The sequence below is a fragment of the Castanea sativa genome, chromosome 3, assembly GCF_040712315.1.
Source record: "Castanea sativa cultivar Marrone di Chiusa Pesio chromosome 3, ASM4071231v1".
Lineage (NCBI taxonomy): Eukaryota > Viridiplantae > Streptophyta > Magnoliopsida > Fagales > Fagaceae > Castanea > Castanea sativa.
This window is the reverse complement of record NC_134015.1, coordinates 24,485,606-24,504,471: the sequence shown is the minus strand read 5'-3', so window position 1 is coordinate 24,504,471 and position 18,866 is coordinate 24,485,606. Positions and strand designations below refer to the sequence as shown.

At 33.6% G+C, this 18,866-nt stretch overlaps 3 protein-coding genes across 3 annotated transcripts; 1 reads left to right on the top strand and 2 right to left on the bottom strand.

Annotated features, from left to right (window-relative positions):
* Positions 1-3,552: 3,552 nt before the first annotated feature.
* LOC142628731 (uncharacterized) lies at positions 3,553-4,215 on the bottom strand. Its single transcript, XM_075802775.1, has 2 exons — positions 3,886-4,215; positions 3,553-3,774 (listed from the first exon to the last, which is right to left on the bottom strand). The coding sequence occupies exons 1-2, from the start codon at positions 4,213-4,215 to the stop codon at positions 3,553-3,555; spliced, it is 552 nt and encodes a 183-aa protein (XP_075658890.1).
* A 337-nt stretch (positions 4,216-4,552) lies between these two features.
* LOC142628730 (uncharacterized) lies at positions 4,553-5,887 on the bottom strand. Its single transcript, XM_075802774.1, has 3 exons — positions 5,393-5,887; positions 5,083-5,308; positions 4,553-5,004 (listed from the first exon to the last, which is right to left on the bottom strand). The coding sequence occupies exons 1-3, from the start codon at positions 5,885-5,887 to the stop codon at positions 4,553-4,555; spliced, it is 1,173 nt and encodes a 390-aa protein (XP_075658889.1).
* A 1,752-nt stretch (positions 5,888-7,639) lies between these two features.
* On the top strand, positions 7,640-9,660 carry LOC142628729 (uncharacterized). The gene is made up of 2 exons (XM_075802772.1): positions 7,640-7,645; positions 9,007-9,660. The coding sequence occupies exons 1-2, from the start codon at positions 7,640-7,642 to the stop codon at positions 9,658-9,660; spliced, it is 660 nt and encodes a 219-aa protein (XP_075658887.1).
* The last annotated feature ends 9,206 nt before the right edge of the window (positions 9,661-18,866 follow it).

Genomic DNA, 18,866 nt, shown 5'->3' with positions numbered 1-18,866 from the left:
TCTTGGAAGAAGCTGCCTAACTCAAACAATACAAGACCAATGTCTTTATGTGCAAATCCTTACAACCCAATTCGAAGAATTCGTTATAGTAGCACATGACAGTCATGGCTTTTCAAACCAGATAATCTACCATTTTTTGCATTCACTGACCTTGATATGCTGGCTGCATAGCCATCCGGATACTTGACAGATTTCAAAAAGTCATAGAAACCATCCATTTCATTTGGGCTTAATGAAAAGAAAGCCCGAGGCTTGTCATATGATCCATTAGGACGTTGTTTCAAATGCAACGTGTGCCTAAAGTTCATATTTTGCAAGTTTATCCGTGCCTTGTTGGTGTCGTTGTTTTTCCCCTCAATGCCCAACAAAGTACCATAAGTACTCTCACTAATATTCTTCTTCACATGCATGACATCAATGTTGTGCTTAAGTTTCTTATTTTTCCAGTATGGAAGCTTGTACAAAATACTTACCTTTGACCAATTTGGTTCTCCAATGAGTTGTCTCTTCTTATTACTTGGATGTTTTCCTAAAATTATATTTGGCATTCTATCTAGCTATCCTTGTATCTTTCCCACTTGTAACTCTAAAGATCTCTTCCATTTCTCCAATAAACCATTATGCAACTGACTATATCTCCAACAATGTACCATAGGCAAATAAGCTCGATGGTTAATGAATCCAATTTTACTTTCCAAAGCTTCTCTATATGGTTCATCGTTGCAAATGTAATAAGAATGATAACCCTTTGTCCTCCACCCAGACACGTTACTAAATTCAGGATAGTCATGTATTGTCCACAACAAAGTTGCACGCATCTGAAAATGCTATTTTCTATAAGCATCATAAGTTTCTACACCTTCTTTGTCAACCAATGGTTTCAAGTAAATATCAATCTCATTTCCCGGTTGATGAGAACTAGGAATAAGCAATGACAACATAAAATATGACTCCTTCATAACCAACCAAGGCAGTAGGTTATAGGGGATAAGTATGACAGGCCACATACTATAGTTGTTGTTCATATTTCCAAAAAGGTTAAATCCATCTATAGCGAACTCCAGCCTTACATTGTGAGGTTCGAAGGCAAAATCAGGATGTTGCAAATCAAACTCCTTCCACTCCTCACTATCAGCCGGATGCCTCATTACCCCATCGTCCACACGTTTGTCTATATACCATCTCATGTCCTTAGATCTTTGGCCTGACATATACAACCTACTTAGTCTCGATGTCAACGGGAAGTAACGTAATACCTTATGAGGAATCTTTTTACCTTAGGCACATGTATCCATGTACCTAGGCGCCTCACACACCGGACATTTATCAAGGTTTTCATTTTCCTTCCAAAATAGTGCACAATCATTTTTGCATGCATCTATATGCTTGTATGACATGTCCAAGTCACGTAATATCTTCTTTGCTTCATAAGTTGACTTTGGAACCAAGTTACTTTTCGGTAAAACCTTTGTCAGCAATTCTAGCATCATATCAAGTCTCTTATTATTCAACTTAGTCATTATCTTTACATTCAACATCTCAATAACAAACTTCAAGATGCTATAATCAGTGCAACCCGGATACAACTCACGCTTTGCATCTTTCTCAAGTTTGTCAAAATTGTGCACTTCCTCATCTTCGGTTGTATTTCTTCGTTCCCCTCTAATTCGGTCACCTACCAAGGCATCGATACCATCCATATGATCACCATCCGACATTTCATTATCATGAATGTTCTTGTTTAATACACGAGGTTCTCCGTGATTATATCAATTAATGTAAGATTGCATAATCCTACGATGAAGCAAATGTATACGCACAGTTTGAGGAGATTGTCAATAGCAATTCACACAGTGAATACACAGGCACGTAATATTACCACAATAGTCCACAACCGCTCTTGCAAAATTAATAAATGCATTGACCCCTTCAATATATGGATGACTTAATTTGCCATCAGGTGTCTTACCAATTGTCATCCAACTTTTATCCATGTTTGACTACAATTTCAAAGTGAATGCTACTTTAGTAAAATAAGGACAACTCATGCATAATGTATTCTAACATCTAACGCTCTGTTTGTTTCGATGTAAAATATTTGTAAAGGTAAAATATTTTACATGTAAAATATTTACAAGAAAATATTTTCATTTTACAGTGTTTGGCAGTGTATATGAAAATGTTGTGTAAAATATTTTCCGATGTTTGGCACAATGTAAAATGGAAAGAAAAAAAAAACTGGTAAAAATTTAAAATTGTACTGAGACATCACCAATGGCTAAAACAAGTACAATATCTAAATGATTTTTCCAAAAATTATGAATTTTAGAAAACGCAGGTGTCTACAATTTTAGAAAGAGCAAGACATAAGTGATCAAAGGCACTAATCTAGTATTCTTTGTACACCCATCATTTGAAAAACGTGTATCAAACAAAAGGGATTTACATATATATAGTATAACCTCTTTGACCATTCGAAATTCCAGAGCTCATTGGATCTTAGCCAAGAACACGTTATGACATGGTTGATGGCTCGGAATAATCATTGACATATAATACACTTCTTGAAGAAATATGTAAATGTCAAAAGAAAAAGGAAGAAAAAAAAAATGTAATAATACTTTGACACTTTAGAAGAAAACGCAGGTGACCACAGTTGTCACCCAACGTTTCTGGCCCCGTGCAAATGTCTAGTGAGTTCACCTATTGTAATAATCATGACCAATGCAGCTACACAGGGAGTTCAGCAGTACAAAACATCATTTTGCTTTCTTCTAGTAGCAAAATGTCCGTTTGGGTCAAGGAACATGTCCACAGTACTGAATTGAAGCCAAAAATTCTATAAAACATTTGAGACATCAGTGACCATGCTTTCTCTTTTTCTAACCCTTGCCAACGGAGAAAGAACCAACTGCATACCGTGAATTAACAAAATGAAAGAACCAGCAAAATAGTTTAGAAACCAATACACCAAAACCTGCAAAAATATATCTGGACAAAATATAACATTCATAATCCTAATGAATCCAAAATATAACATTATTCCATAATAACTCCAAAACATGTCAATCAGTGTTGCATAACCATCCATAAGCACACTTACAATAACAAAACCCAAAGACTATGACAATATAGCTAACATTAACACATAATCTTGCAAAATATGGAATTGTTCCATAATTATTAATAACCTAAAGAATACCATGGTACCACTACCATATTTCACACAACGTATCCAGCAACTTCGAGTTATAAAGTTTTGTTGAAAAATTTCTCCAACCAAAGCTTTCTCATCCTATCATTTTTAGCCATAAAGGCCCTTCCTGCCTTTTCATCATTAACCAAATGATCAAAAGCTTCATCAAGCATGTCTTCTTCAAAGCCAACATTCATCACTATTTTATGAAGCTCATTTGTATTAACTGGGCCATGACTCAGAGCTATAACGGCTACTACAATCTGTTTGAGTTGTTCAGTCATCTCACTGAAAGGACTATCTTCATTCATAGCTGCATAAGTTCTCTTTCTATGGCTCCTTCCCTTAGATGAAGTTCAATTGGAAGCTTCATGGGCATCTTTTGGCAATGTATTAGAGTCACCTTCAAATTCTGGATTTTGGATGTCATTCTGTGGGGTCTCATTTTCAACCAATGGAGAAGGTTCACTCCATTGCTTTGAAAAGCCACCAGTTGCCATGTCCTTACCAACAACAATAGCCATCTCATCATACTGTTCAATTTTTTTATTTAAATATGGCGCATGAGGAGGATGAGCCTGTTCAAAGAAATATGACAATGTCAATAAATTGGATGATTTAATATAATAAATGCATAAATCATTATTGATCCTCAAAAAAGAAGAAGCTCATTTATATAAATTTCATACCAGCACTTCAGCATCATAAGTTTGCTTGTCACATGTGATCATTTTCAAATTATCATCCCAACCAAATCCACTTTTTTTTCGAATGTCTTGAATGAGTTTCCACTCTTTTCTAACCGAACGAAGATGGTTATGCACATGTGATGCATAACACTCTACATTAAACTTCACACCAATTTCTTTTGCCACTTTGTCAAGGGATTGAGGCTTATATTTGTTTGAGGGCTTGTTGCCTTGTTCAGCCTCAACAACCAACATTTTAAATAGCATGTCACACATTGGTTGTGTCCACCTAAGTTGAGATCCTAGTTCTTTCCCCTTGTTCTTGGACATAGCTATAGCCAAAAGGACAATCTAATGAATCACAACCATTATGATAATAACAATATAAAACATTATTACAAAAATAAAACCTGAAACTATGGAACAAAAAATTCATCATCCAAAAACAATGCAAAGCCATGTTGACTTGAACTTGAGGAACCAAATAACAATTTTAACTGTATCCCACAAAAATATTCAATTATTGCATTTTAAAAAGTGTACAAGATATCCACTTATGCTCTGTTAGCAACCAAATACAAAGCCAATTTAAGTTGACAACACGTAATCATAGAATGCTGTCAAACATCATCAACAAATAAGTCCAAACAGCTTAGATTGAATAAATTTATGCATGCCTCCTAATTATGTAGTCAGCCCACATTGCTTGACATATCTCATCCCTCTTATTATTCCATTCTCTACTTTCCACTAATGCTTCGCGTCGGCTAGGTTGGACTCGATCACTAGACTCTGTCTCACATGTTTCAGCTTGCATAATTGGGTCATTAGGATCAACGCCCATGATGTGATTGTGAATAACACCACATGCTAAAACAACATCCACTTGTGTATTAAAAGAGCAAAATGGTTCTGCGTCCAAGACACGAAAACATTTTTTTATAACTCCAAACCCTCGCTCAATGGTTGTTCGCAACGAAGAATGACGAAGGTTGAATAATTCTTTTGCATTTTCAGGTGGATGATCACTAAACTCTTTCAAATGATATCGAACACTTCGATAAGGAGACAAGATTCCAGGCCTGTTTCTATAACCAGCATCACCAAGATAATATTTACCTACAAATTATTAATCAATTTTTTTATAAAAAATTCTAGCATAAAACCAAATATAAATGCTAGTTATCTATATAATACCTTCTGGTATTGTAAGTCCCCTTGGTCTACTAAGTGCATCATTTAAAATACGCGAATCATGAGCACTGCCTTCCCAACCAGCTAACATATAGGTGAATCTTAAGTCAAATGAAATTGCAGCTAACACATTTTGTGTTGTCCCCCCCTTTCGACCACGAAACCTTCCTTGGATTTCAATTGGAACAGATGCACGAACATGAGTTCCATCAATTGCTCCCACACAATCCTAATGATGACCAATATTAAGTAATGTTCATTTCAAAAATCACCTAACAAATAAAAAAACAATAAACAAAATTTGAAAATTTACCTTAAAATAAGGATAAAACCTTCTACTATTCCTTATCTCTGGGGGTGTAGAGTTCTCAGATAATCTAACAACATGCCTATATAACTGCAAAACTGCTTTAAGGACAATTTTAAAATATCGGTAAGTTGTCTCAATCGATCTATGGAACCTGGCAGCAACGACTCGAAACCTAACATTATGGCCAATAATATGCAAAAACATCAACACCTGCTCTGTAACAGGCATGTAGATAGTCTCACGTACCAAGTTTCTCTCAACAAGAATTCTACATAATTCATAGAAAGCTACAAGTCTCATTCTTATCATAAAACTGCAACGTGCGTCACCTCGATGAAGAATATCACTTATAAAACCTTCTCTTTCATAATCCCGGTTCACACGAGGTTGCCTAATTATAAATCTCCTAGACCTAATATCTTCTAATATTATAGCTCCCACAGCAAGGACAGATGCAATTGTGGCAAGAACTGCTGCTTGAATTTTTTGGTTATCCATCTACATAACAAAACCAAGATAATGGGCTCTTTTAACTTTTGTTTAGCCACACAAAACTAAAACAAAATAGAAAAAGCCAACCACACAACCAAAAAGCAGAGGTAGTAACCAAATACCATACGAAATTGAATATGTACATGCTGTTAAGAGCATCATTCAAAACACCCACTCGCACCATTGCTACAGCTACATATTTTAATACCCATATCAATTACTAAAACAAGGGCTTGGCACACAAAGCAAATATGCAAAAAGAAGTAGACACACACACAAAGAAAAAATATATCAGACTTAAGTATGAAACATTCCATAAATATATGCAACCTGGTTTGTTCTTAAACATACAATCCATATAAACCACCCTGTCAGATCAGATAGCTACTAATGCAGAAACACACAAAGCACAAATGTTCCTTAGCACTTCCATTTCTATAAATCACATTCTTAGCACTCCAATAACAGAAACACACAAAGCACAAAATGGGTACGATTTCACTTCTATTCATATCATCTGTTTTTTTTTTTTTTTTGGTTGGAAAACTAGATATTATACTTCATTAACTCAATGTCAAATGCATTAAATCTAGATTTTTTTTTTTTTTGGATAAGGACATCTTCATGAAGATGATTTGTTGTTATTCACAGGATTTTTATTTTTATTTTTTGAGAAGGACATCTTCATGAAGCCGGTATGTTGTTGTTATTAAAATATAAATGTGGTAACTTTTTCTTCTTCGTTTTCCTGGTAAGTCTTCTTTGAAAGCAAGAAAAACAAAAAAAAGGTCAAAATGGGTTTTTGTTTAAACTTCAACATGATGTACCTTGTACCATTGGTCCATTCAATGGCTTTTGTTGAGAACCAACTAACATCTTGGACAAGAGTGTACGGGGGAGTCACATGGAGACAGGGGTCATGCCCCCATAATTTTGTAAAACCTTTGAATATATTATACTTGTATATACAAAAATTGTAGACAGGCATATGGTACCAATCAAATTTAAAATTATGTATATACTCATCTACAAATAAATATATTTTTCTAAAGATTTAGATTTCAAGTTATAACTATAATTTTGTCTATGTTATACTCCTTAAAAAAAAATTTCATTTGAAAGTGTTTTTTGAGAAATCCATGTTGAATTACATTATCTTCTTATACTTGACATGCTTGTAAAATATCAAAATTATCAAAGATCCATAACTATCTCCTCTATAAAATACAAAAATTTCAAGTGTTTTAAACTTTAAAATTTTACACAAAAATGACTTTATGGATTGGATATTATTAACCTTGTTGATCCTAGTAAGACATTTTCTTTTTCTTAGAGGGATGAACTCCAAATTTGGTTTCTTAGAGGGATGAACTCCACACTTCGATTAGTCCATCCACCATACACCTCTACACACAAGAATTGCCCATTGTTGAAGAGCATAAATTCCAGTTGGTAAACTGGCCCAAACAGCGCCTACTCCAATCCGAAACAAGGGTTTGGGCATTAAAAAAAAAACTCGTGATTTTTACTTAACAAATGGTTGGGGCCTTATGTGGTAAAAACTAGAAAGGAATATGGCACTCGCTTCTTTTACCCTATAGAAGTGGGTGATGGCACTTTTTTTTTCTTTTTCTTTTTCTTTTTCTTTTTCTTTCTTTTTTTATTTGAAACGATCATTGGAGTAGCAATGAAACTTAGAGGGATAAATATCCTAATTTATTCAGGCTTGCTAGACTATACAACATAACAGTGGTTACAATGGAAGTTAGTGAAAGCCCTTACCAGAAAAACGTACAAAATCAAAGAAAAACCAGAGATTTGGTTTCGTTTTTAAAAGAAAAACCAGAGAAAAACCAGAGATTACTGCTCTGTTAGCAACCAAAATCAAAGAAAAACCAGAAAAACGTACAAACCAGAGAAGGGTTAGAGATGATGAAAAACGAAAAGAAAAGGAGAAATCTGAACTAAAAAGGCAAAAAAGTACCTGGTTTTGCTGACGATGGGCGGCGCCGGCGGAAGCTAGAGCTGGTCGGTGGTGCGTTGTACCTTGGAGCTGGAGATTGGCGAGAGAGGGGACTGAAGGCGGCTGGGTTTTTTGGAGAGAAATCTGAGAGGGGCTGGATTTTTTTGGAGATATATACGAGAGAGAGTTTTAGCGCAAAAGTGCGGGAGTGATAAGTATCGGGGTGTGAAATACTGAGCAAATGTAAAATGTTTTCCCAAAATTTTAAGTGTAAAATATTTTACATAAATTTGTCTACGATGATTTAGTTGACTGAAAATATTTTACTTTTGACTAAATATTTTACTGTAAAACAAACACTGTAAAATTGAAAAATATTTTTTTGAAAATATTTTACATTGAAACAAACAGAGCGTAAGTCTATAAGCTACTTAGATAAAGTTCTATCTCATTCATGAATGCATAAGTCTATATTAATACTTAAACACTCTCAATATTAGTTTAAACCACCTTATAACACCATGCAAGCCACCAGCTTACTCCAACACAACAACCCCCCACAAAACCAGTCACAAACTTCAAAAGTATAAGTATTTAAATTAAATAAAATACTATTCATCACATCTAATCAACAATATTCATTAACATTTGCAAGAAATAAAAAACACTCACAATATTAGTATAACCCACCTTATAACACCATGCAAGCCACCCACTTGCTCCAACACAACAACCCACCACAAAACCAATCACAAACATCAAAAGTATGGAGTGTTTACAAGTATTGAAATCAACTAAAGTATTACTCATCACATCTAATCAACAAATTTCATTCACATTTGCAAGAAACTAAAAGGTGTAAATGCACTTTTAGTCCCTACATTTTGATTCGATTTCTATTTTGGTCCCTACATTTTATTTTTACCACTTTTAGTCCCTAAACTAATTAATGCGTGACATTTAAGTCCTTAGCATCACCCAACTAACAGAAAATGCTGACGTGGCTGACAACACAATAAAATAATAATTAAAAAATCTATTTTGGCGTTAAAAAATTGCCACATCAGGGTTTAAATTAATTTAATTAAAAAAAACTGTTTCTTTTTCAAAATTTTCAGATCTGAAACTGATTTTTTATGTGTTTGATTTTGGTTTTTTGCAGATGATTACGGAGGCAATTGTGTCTCTAAAGGAGAAGACAGGTTCAAGCCAGTACGCGATCACGAAATACTTCGAGGAAAAGCACAAGCACTTGCCTACAAGTTTCCACAAGCTTTTGCTCTTCCATTTGAAGAAACTCGTCACCTCTAGAAAGCTCGTCAAGGTGAAAAACTTGTTCAAGCTCGCTCCTGCCGCTCCGATGAAGAAGTCCTCAACCGTTTCTGCTCTGGCAAAGCCTAAGTCCGTTGCAAAGCCGAAGGCAACCAAAGTGGCTCCCAAGGCAAAGAAAGTTTCAACCAAGCCAAAGCCAAAGGCAAAAGCCGTAGCATCTGTGAAGCCTAAGGCGAAGTCCGTGGCTGTGAAGCCAAAGCCAAAGCCAAAGACGAAGGTTGCAGCAAAGGCAAAACCAGTTGCAAAGCCAAATGCAAAGGTGGCGAGGACTTCAACGAGAACAACTTCGTCGAAGAAGGCGGCACCGGCAAACAAAGCACCAAAGCCAAAGAGCATGAAGTCTCCGGCAGCAAAGAAGAAAGCTCCGTCGAGCGTGAAGTTAGGGTCCGGTTCCGTCTCGATGGAAGGGAGCTTGTTGGTGGGTGCAAGGTTCGACTGGGTTCATTGGTTGGGATTGCAGGGTTTGTTGTTGTTGTTGGTCTGATCGGTGTGGGTTTGTTGTTGTTGTTGGTCTGATCGGTGTGGGTTTTTTGTTGGTTTGGGTGTAGTTTGTTGTTGTTGGTTTGGGTGTGGTTCGGTTTGATCTATTTTGTTGTTTTTGATGTTCATGTTCTTGATTCCGGGTTTGTTGGTTTGGGTGTGGTTCGGTCTGATCTATTTTGTTGTTGTTCATGTTCATGTTCTTTGATGTTCATGTTTTTGATTCTGGGTTTGATGTTCGTGTTCTTGATTCTGGGTTTGTTGTTGTTGATGTTCATGTTCAATTTTTTGTTTTTAATTTTTTTTATTTAATTAAAATTAATTTAAATGTTGACGTGGTAATTTTTTAATGCCAAAATAGATTTTTTTTAATTATTATTTTGCTGTGCCGTCAGTCACGTCAGCATTTTCTGTTAGTTGGGTGACGGTAAGGACTTAAATGTCACGCGTTAATTGGTTTAGGGACTAAAAGTGGTAAAAATAAAATGTAGAGACCAAAATAGAAATCGGGTCAAAATGTATGAACTAAAAGTGCATTTACGCCAAACTAAAAACACTCCCAATATGAATTTAAACCACCTTATAACACCATGCAAGCCACCCGCTTGCTCCAACACAACAATCCACCACAAAACCAATCACAAACATCACAAGTATAGAGTGTTTACCAGTATTGAAATCAATTAAAGTACTATTCATCACATCTAATCAAAAAATTCTATTCACATTTGCAAGAAACTAAAAACACTCCCAATATGAATTTAAACCACCTTATAACACCATGCAAGCCACCCGCTTGCTCCAACATAACAACCCACCACAAACCAATCATAAACATCACAAGTATAGAGTTTTTACAAGTATTGAAATTAATTAAAGTACTATTCATCACATCTAATCAACAAATTCCATTCACATTTGCGAGAAACTAAAAACACTCCCAATATGAATTTAAACCACCTTATAACACTATGCAAGCCACCCACTTGCTCCAACACAAAAACCCACCACAAATCCAATTTCCAACATCACAAGTATAGAGTGTTTACAAGTATTGAAATCAATTAAAGTATTATTCATCACATCTAATTAACAATACTCATTCACATTTGCAAGAAACTAAAAACACTCCCAATATGAATTTAAACCACCTTATAACACCTTACAAGCCACCCGCTTGCTCCAACACAACAACTCACCACAAAACCATTCACAAACATCACAAGTATAGAGTGTTTACAAGTATTGAAATTAATTAAAGTACTATTCATCACATCTAATCAACAAATTCCATTCACATTTGCGAGAAACTAAAAACACTCCCAATATGAATTTAAACCACCTTATAACACTATGCAAGCCACCCACTTGCTCCAACACAAAAACCCACCACAAATCCAATTTCCAACATCACAAGTATAGAGTGTTTACAAGTATTGAAATCAATTAAAGTATTATTCATCACATCTAATTAACAATACTCATTCACATTTGCAAGAAACTAAAAACACTCCCAATATGAATTTAAACCACCTTATAACACCCTACAAGCCATCCGCTTGCTCCAACACAACAACCCACCACAAAACCATTCACAAACATCACAAGTATAAAGTGTTTACAAGTATTGAAATCAATTAAAGTACTATTCATCATATCTAGTCAAAAATTCCATTCACATTTGCAAGAAACTAAAAATACTTCCAATATGAATTTAAACCACCTTATAACACCATACAAGCCACCCGCTTGCTCCAACACAAAAACCCACCACAAATCCAATTTCCAACATCACAAGTATAGAGTTTACAAGTATTGAAATCTAATAAAGTAATATTCATCACATCTAATTAACAATACTCATTCACATTTGCAAGAATTGAAAAAACACTCCCAATATGTATTTAAACCACCTTATAACACCATGCAAGCCACCCGCTTGCTCCAACACAACATACCACCACAAATCCAATTTCCGACATCATAAGTATAGAGTTTTATAAGTTTTTAACTAAAATTTACTTACTTTGCTCAAGCTAAGCTTACAATTTTCAGAAAAAATCCAAAGTGATTCAAAACAATGTGTATTTAGCCTGCAAAAGAAAAGTTAAATTTATAAATACTTCAGTCTTGAAAATGATCCTATCATAATAAAAAGAAGAAGCGAAGGCACCAGGCCAGGAGTGACAAATCACTAGTGTTTGCCAAAGGGACACTCACTGTTGAAATGCTTTCTTGCAAAAAGAGAAACAAAATTGAAAATTGAGGAGCACAAAAAATAATCTAAAATAACTAACTAAACCATAAAACAAAGAGAAATAAAAAATAATAATAAATAAATAACGTTATAACTAGAAGACATAACAAAATTGAGTCCCTAACGATAACTTCTCTTTGGTGTTCAGCTACTCAATTGCTTAAATACTATAATCGGAATTCTGTTTCTTTCATCCTACTGTACATTATCACAGTACCTAATGGTGTCACACTACATTTTCTCTTCTAAACCAAACAGAATTTTCTCAGAATTCTAACAGAAGCATCATAGCAAACAATTTTTTTCTCAGAACCCATATAATTTCTCCTCTTATTCACAATGACAACTACCTATCTATCATTTCTCAATCAAATTTCTCACCTAAACCAAATGAAAATTTCTCAGAATCTAAACACAACTCAAATATTACATCAAAAATAGAAGGAAAAAAAACACACACCATGAGCCTTGAGAACACGGAGGATCTTGCTTCCGGTGACAAACCCTTCTTGGCAAATTTGTATATGTTCTCCTCCACCTACAAAACCCAAAAAAGAAACCCAGAAAAGAAAATAAAAAATAAATGACAAAAACCCAAAAAAGAAAATAAAAAAGAAAAGGAAATAAAAAACCCAATCTTGAGATGACCCAAAAAGTTAAATTAAATTCAAAGCAAAAGGGTCTCATTTAATTCCAAAAAAAAAAAATATATATATATATATATCTTAGTAACCAAACAAAGAATAAACCCAGATGAAATTGACAATTTTGTTCATAAATATACCTATAGAGAATGATCTAGGAGCAGGGAGGTGGGAAAATATAGTAGCAAAGAATGAAAGAAATGAAATGGGAGAAGCTGAGAGGGAGATGGAAGCTGAAGCGTCGCAAGTGTGAAGCGTCGCTAAAGCGCCTCAGTGTTGGAGTGTCGCCAAAGCGTCGTGGTGCTGGAGCATCGCCGAAGCTCGTCGATGCTGGAGCGTCACTGAAGCTCGCCTGTGCTGGAGCATTGTCGAAGCTCATCAGTTTGATTTGGAGTGGGTATGGGTATTAGTGTGAGGGAGTGGGTATTGCCCAATGAGTGAGGGAAAAAAGAGAGTTAAAGTGCTATATATAGGACATCTATAGCGACGAATTCAGTTTCGTCACTATTTATTACCTTTAGCGACGAATCCGAGTTCGTCACAGATGCTCCACAAAATCATGTATTTTTCTTTTTAGTGATGAAGCATTTTCATCGCTAATTGTCTTCTTCAGCAACGAAATTAGTTTTGTCACTAAAAGCATGATAGCAGCACATTTAGCAATGAAATTGTTTCGTCGCATAAACTAGAACTTTTAGCGACGAAAAAATTTCGTCGCTATAGCTCCATTTGATGTCGCGCCTACATTTTTTATTGGTGCCCCTAATTCAGCACCCTCTATAGCAATGAAATCTATGTTTCATCGCTAAATGTATCTATAGTGATGAATTTAGTTTCGTCACTATTCATTGCCTTTAGTGACGAATCTGAGTTCGTTGCTGATGCTCCACACAAATCTTGTGTTTTTCTTTTCAACGACGAAGTATTTTCGTCGCTAATTGTCTCCTTCAGTGACGAAACATGTTTCGTCACTAAAAGCATAACTACCAGCACCTTTAGCAACAAAATTGTTTCGTCGCAAAAAACTAGAACTTTTAGCGACAAAAAAAGTCATCGCTGTAGATCCATTTGGTTTCGCGCCTCTAATTCAGCACCCCCTATAGCGACGAAATTAATGTTTCATTGCTAAATGTTACCAATTATTTTATAAATAGCGACGAAATATAAATTTTGTCGCTATATGGTACTTTTTTGCGACGAAAAAATTTTCCTCACTAAAATTCGTCATTGTAGTTACATTTTGTTGTAGTGTTATTTTTGTCAATTTCTTTAAATAGAGTAATAATAAGTGTTTTAACAAAATATGCAACATGCATCTAAGATTTAGTTGATAGAGATAACAACTTATTTGTTCTTATCAATTTTTTTAGATAAAGTAATAATAAATATTTTAACAATATATGCAACATGCATCTAAGTTTTAGATATTTAAATTCTACTCTAACTAAGAATCTATTATCAAAATTTCAAAACTTATAAATGTTATGGGTTCCAGTTAGCTCAACTGGTAAATTCTCTGATGGTTGTATAAGAGATCTGAGGTTCAATCCCCACCTACACCAAAAACTTATTGGTGTCTTGGTCTAATGGTAATGAGCTTTCATTAGGAGCGGATGCCATAGGTTGAAACTCTCTCAAAAAAAAAAAAAAAAACTTATAAATGTTCATCAATGGTTTTTTCATAGAATCTCTCTTGCACCCCACATTTTTTTTTTTTCAAATTGCAACTTACGCATATGCAAGTAACAATAATATGCAAATATTAGAAAACATTTAAATGAGTGCAAATCATCCTCTTCATTAATAAATAAGGAATTATAAAAAAAAAGTTAAAAAAGTATTTATTGATAATTTTAATTAAATATATTATATATGAAGAAAAACATTCAAAATTATGCATTTTTATATAATAATAATCATTCATTTAGTTAGAAATGAGTTCTAAAATTATATAATAACAACTCATAGTTTTTATTTCTCAAAAATTACATATAAAGAAAACTCATGATTAAAGCCGTGCAACACACGAGACTTTCACTAGTATATATATAAAACCGAAGCCTTTGACTTTTGGTCACATCAGTCTTTTTTAATTTGATTTAATTCAATTTAATTCTTTTTATGTTATAGCTCCAAATTGCATAAATTTTATTAAATTTTTTTAAAAAATTAAATTAAATTTAGTTGTTTGGTGCCATACAACCACTATACTTAAAGGAGACATAAATTATCACCTAATCAGGGAATTTTTAGATAATCCTAACAAACTATATAATAGATCCTTTAATATAAATCTATCCCAAAAAACAGAATATATCTCCATTAATTTGATAATTTCGACGTTGATGATATTTTTTTTCAAAAAAAATCCTATCATATTTCCTTATAGTTATCAATCACGTTATCTTTCTCTTCTTCTTCTTCTTCTTCTTTTTTTTTTTTATATATTAACGTTGATTATAAATTATAATTTCAATAGGATTTAAACTCTATGATTATATCAAATGAGACTCAACAAATATATATATCATTTTTAATTTCAATAGAATTTAAATTTGATATGAAATGGACTCTACCAACATATTCATCCATTAAAAAAAATTATATAACCAAATTTGATTAGGAATCCATAACCCTATATTATATTATAAATTGTTTTTTATTAGGGATTATTTGTTACAATTTCAACTTGGCTTTTCTTTTTTTGGGGGATTATTCTTCCAACACCACTCTGTTGTACAGTCTCTTGCATAGATTTTGGTTCTTGGAGCGCCTTCAAAATAAAAGGTTTGTAAAGTTTTCTTATCAGGTTTAATGTTAACATATATGATAGATATTTTGGTCAATTAGAAAAGGTTTGATGAGACATAAAAGGAAAAAGAACTAAAGAACGCACAATCTGGGGAAAAAAATACTGACTATATTAGGCAGAGGCTTTTGGAGATTGTTGTTTTTATTTTTGGAATTCTTTACGTTCATGTGTATGTATGTATTGGGTTTAATTGAACTAGAATTATCTTTAAAACTTTGGTTTTGATTGAATAATGAAAATGACAGAAGAAGTATGTTCCAATATTTTGAGTCTTCTATATATGTGTTGTTATAGTTTAAACATTGTTAAATTGTTAATTTACAATTTCATTGTTCATCTATTAATCATCAATAATAATATTGCTATTTGCAACCATCATGATATGGTATCAATGATGTGATCATTCTGAATGCTTTCTTTTAGAGTTTAGATAGAGTCTATTTTATGATTAAAAAAAGTTTACAATTAAAATACTTTTGAAATTACTTTTTTTTTTTTAAATTATTGGATACATTTGATCTTAAATGACTTCTATTAAACTCCATCCTTTATGGCATCATTAAAAAGAAAACTCACATAAATAGGTATTAGGATATTATTTGGAACTATCATAATGGACTAACGTATTAAACATGGTACTGATCTAACTGTAACATCCTATATTATAAAATAAAAATTGGGTCTATGGTTACCTTTTCTTTGCAAAAAATAGTTAAATTCTCATTAATTGTGATAGTTTACTTTTAGGTAAAATAGAAACTCTATTAACTAAGTTTTAAGAAGTTTAAAATTCTATTTCAAAAAATTTCCAGAGCATTAGATTTTATTTTAATAATTTTATATTATAAAAAAATAAAATTTATACATTACACACAATCATTACTTCAATTACCTTCTAAATGATGGAGGATATGAGAATGCAATTTGTAGATCTACTATCAAGATAACATAGATTAGATTGGTGGTGGATAATAGATTTAATTGTAGTTGAATATTGTGTGAAGTTATCACCATAGAATAGCCCACATCGGGATGTGTTATGCAGAAACAATGATATGAAAGAAATAGAATTTTTCTAAACTATTATATTGAACAAAAAATTACTTATTTTCATTTATTTTCAAGTTATACATTTTTTTAAGTCAAGTCATAGACTTTTAAGTAAAATAAATACTTTTAATTTTTATTTAATGATCATGTGAATCGCATGGGTTAGCGGCTAGTTTTTACTAATTAATAAGACTAATTCACCCCAAGTGAGCTAGTGATATTTACTATATAGATTTTACAAACTAGAATGTCACTAGTAAAAAAACTTTATTCAAAACAATCATTTATTATATTGTTTGTCATAAAATTTAATTTGTCTTAGTTTTAACATTTTTCATTCACTTAATGATGAATTGGTGATTATGTTGTATTTCTATTAATTCATAATTTTTTTTTAAGTGGAAAAAGTGCTAAAATTACTACAAATTTTTCTATAAAAATACTTACAAACTAATGTAACATTTCTGTAAGGTTGAATTTATTCAATCATGTGTTGGCTTTATTCCGTGCCAAATTTTCTTGTAATTTAGCAATTAAATATCTTATATTTAGGTGGGAATTATGTAAGGGTTGTGTGTGAGAGAGTGTGAAGAAAACTCAAAATGTGTGCATTCAAAGGAGTCTCGCGATTGACTCACGATTAGGAAGTCGCCAAAGTGGCACACGTGTGAAGTATGCAGGGAGTTGAAGGGTCACGGCACCTAGATTACTACAAGACAAAAAGTACAGTCTAGTCTGGAAGTTATCTCGCGACTCAAACTCGTGGTTCGTTCTAGTCGCGAGGCCAAGTTGCCAGAATGCCCTGTTTTGATAAAAACTGACTCTCCACATTCCTCACGTACCCTATTATAAATACCCTTATACCCACAAAATGTTGAGAGCTTCTAGAGAGAATTTTGAGAGAGAAAACTAAGATTGACTCATCCACAATCTTTGCCTTTTGATTCTCCAAATTCCTCTACTCTCACCCTATTCAGTGACATATCCTTGAAAGGTACATTAGGCAAATCCTTATTTAACCATACTCATATCAGTGAGGAGGTATTTTGGTGCTTGGGAAGCAGTTTAGAGATGACCAATTTGTTTGGTTGATGCAATGGGCTTATTGCGGGATCCGGAAAGTTAGAAAAGACAAGGTTAGGCGTAACCAGTTGGTAGCAGGAGCTTGGAGGGCTCAAGTACATTAGATAGACTAGGCTTGGAGGGTCTTTTGTTATTCATGTACTCCAACTTTATTTTCTAGTGGATCATTTCATTGCTTGGAAGGCGGCGGAGAGGTTTTTCACCGAGTTCTTTGGCTTCTTCCTCGATAACACGTATCGGTGTTATCTTTGTGTTTGCATCTCTTTTCCCTTAATCTTTATCATTTAATTGCTGCTATGTTGTGATTAATTATGGTGTAGAACTGTTTATTTGTTTGGGTTTCTGCTTGTATCTATTATTCCGCACATATATTGTTTGGGTATAAAAGTGTGTTGTTTTAATTTGAAATTGGGGGTCTAAACATTCATTATTATTTTACACACTAATTGAAATTTCAATTGATATCAGAGTGAGTGCACTTGCTGTGGTTTCATAACCAAAGTGTGATCCTAGACCCTTTAGCTATGGAAAAGGCTATATTGAATTGTGGTTCAAATGTTTGTGATAATGACTCTATGAGTATGTTTGAAGATTGTCCTAACAATAAACTCCTAGAGTTACTAAACACAAAGAAACATGCTAGAATGTTTGTTCACATGCTGAAATATTTTGAAAATGAGAACCATATCCTACACAATAGTCTGTGTGAGTCAAATTCTTTGATTAAGAAGTATAAAAAAAGGAATTGAATGTTGTGTGATAAGGTTGATGATCTCAGAAAGAAAATTCAATCTAACGAGGGAGTGGAAAATGAAGATAATTTTCTGTTTAAAGGTCAAGAGTGCTTGTCCCATGCTTGCTTATTTATGCACGCCTCATTGAAGGTATTTAATTCTTGTTTTTGGTATCTTGATAGCAGTTGCTCTCGCCATATGACAAGAGATAAATCATTGTTTAAGTTTCTCAAAGAAAAGGTCAGTGACTATATGACATTTGGCGATAGAAGCCATGCTCAAGTACTTGGCAAAGGGACTGTTGAGACACCGGGGCTACCTCTATTGAAGGATGTTTTATACATTAAAGGGCTTAAGATGAATCTCTTAAGCATCACTCAAATATGTGATGAGGACTTTATTGTTCGATTCTCAAAGAAGGGGTGTGTAATCATTTATGAAGAAGGGATTCAAGTATTGGAGGGAAATATGACTACTGACAATTGTTACGGAGTAGTTCCTACACCAAAGATTTCATGTAGAAGTGCTCGTGTTGATGTGTTGGAACTTTGGCATCAAAGATTTGGGCATGCAAACTTCAAACAAGTAGCTAAAGTGTCCAAACTTGAGGCTATTGTGGGGCTTCCAAAA

Bases quoted from the DNA above. Each gene is read 5' to 3' on its own strand.
- LOC142628731 (XM_075802775.1), bottom strand. From the start codon at position 4,215: ATGTCCAAGAACAAGGGGAAAGAACTAGGATCTCAACTTAGGTGGACA. The intron at 3,775-3,885 runs GTATGAAATTTA...TTCTTTGAACAG, and splicing joins CTTATGATGCTGAAGTGCTG to GCTCATCCTCCTCATGCGCC.
- LOC142628730 (XM_075802774.1), bottom strand. From the start codon at position 5,887: ATGGATAACCAAAAAATTCAAGCAGCAGTTCTTGCCACAATTGCATCT. The intron at 5,309-5,392 runs GTAAATTTTCAA...GGTCATCATTAG, and splicing joins GGTTTTATCCTTATTTTAAG to GATTGTGTGGGAGCAATTGA. The intron at 5,005-5,082 runs GTATTATATAGA...AATAATTTGTAG, and splicing joins GGGACTTACAATACCAGAAG to GTAAATATTATCTTGGTGAT.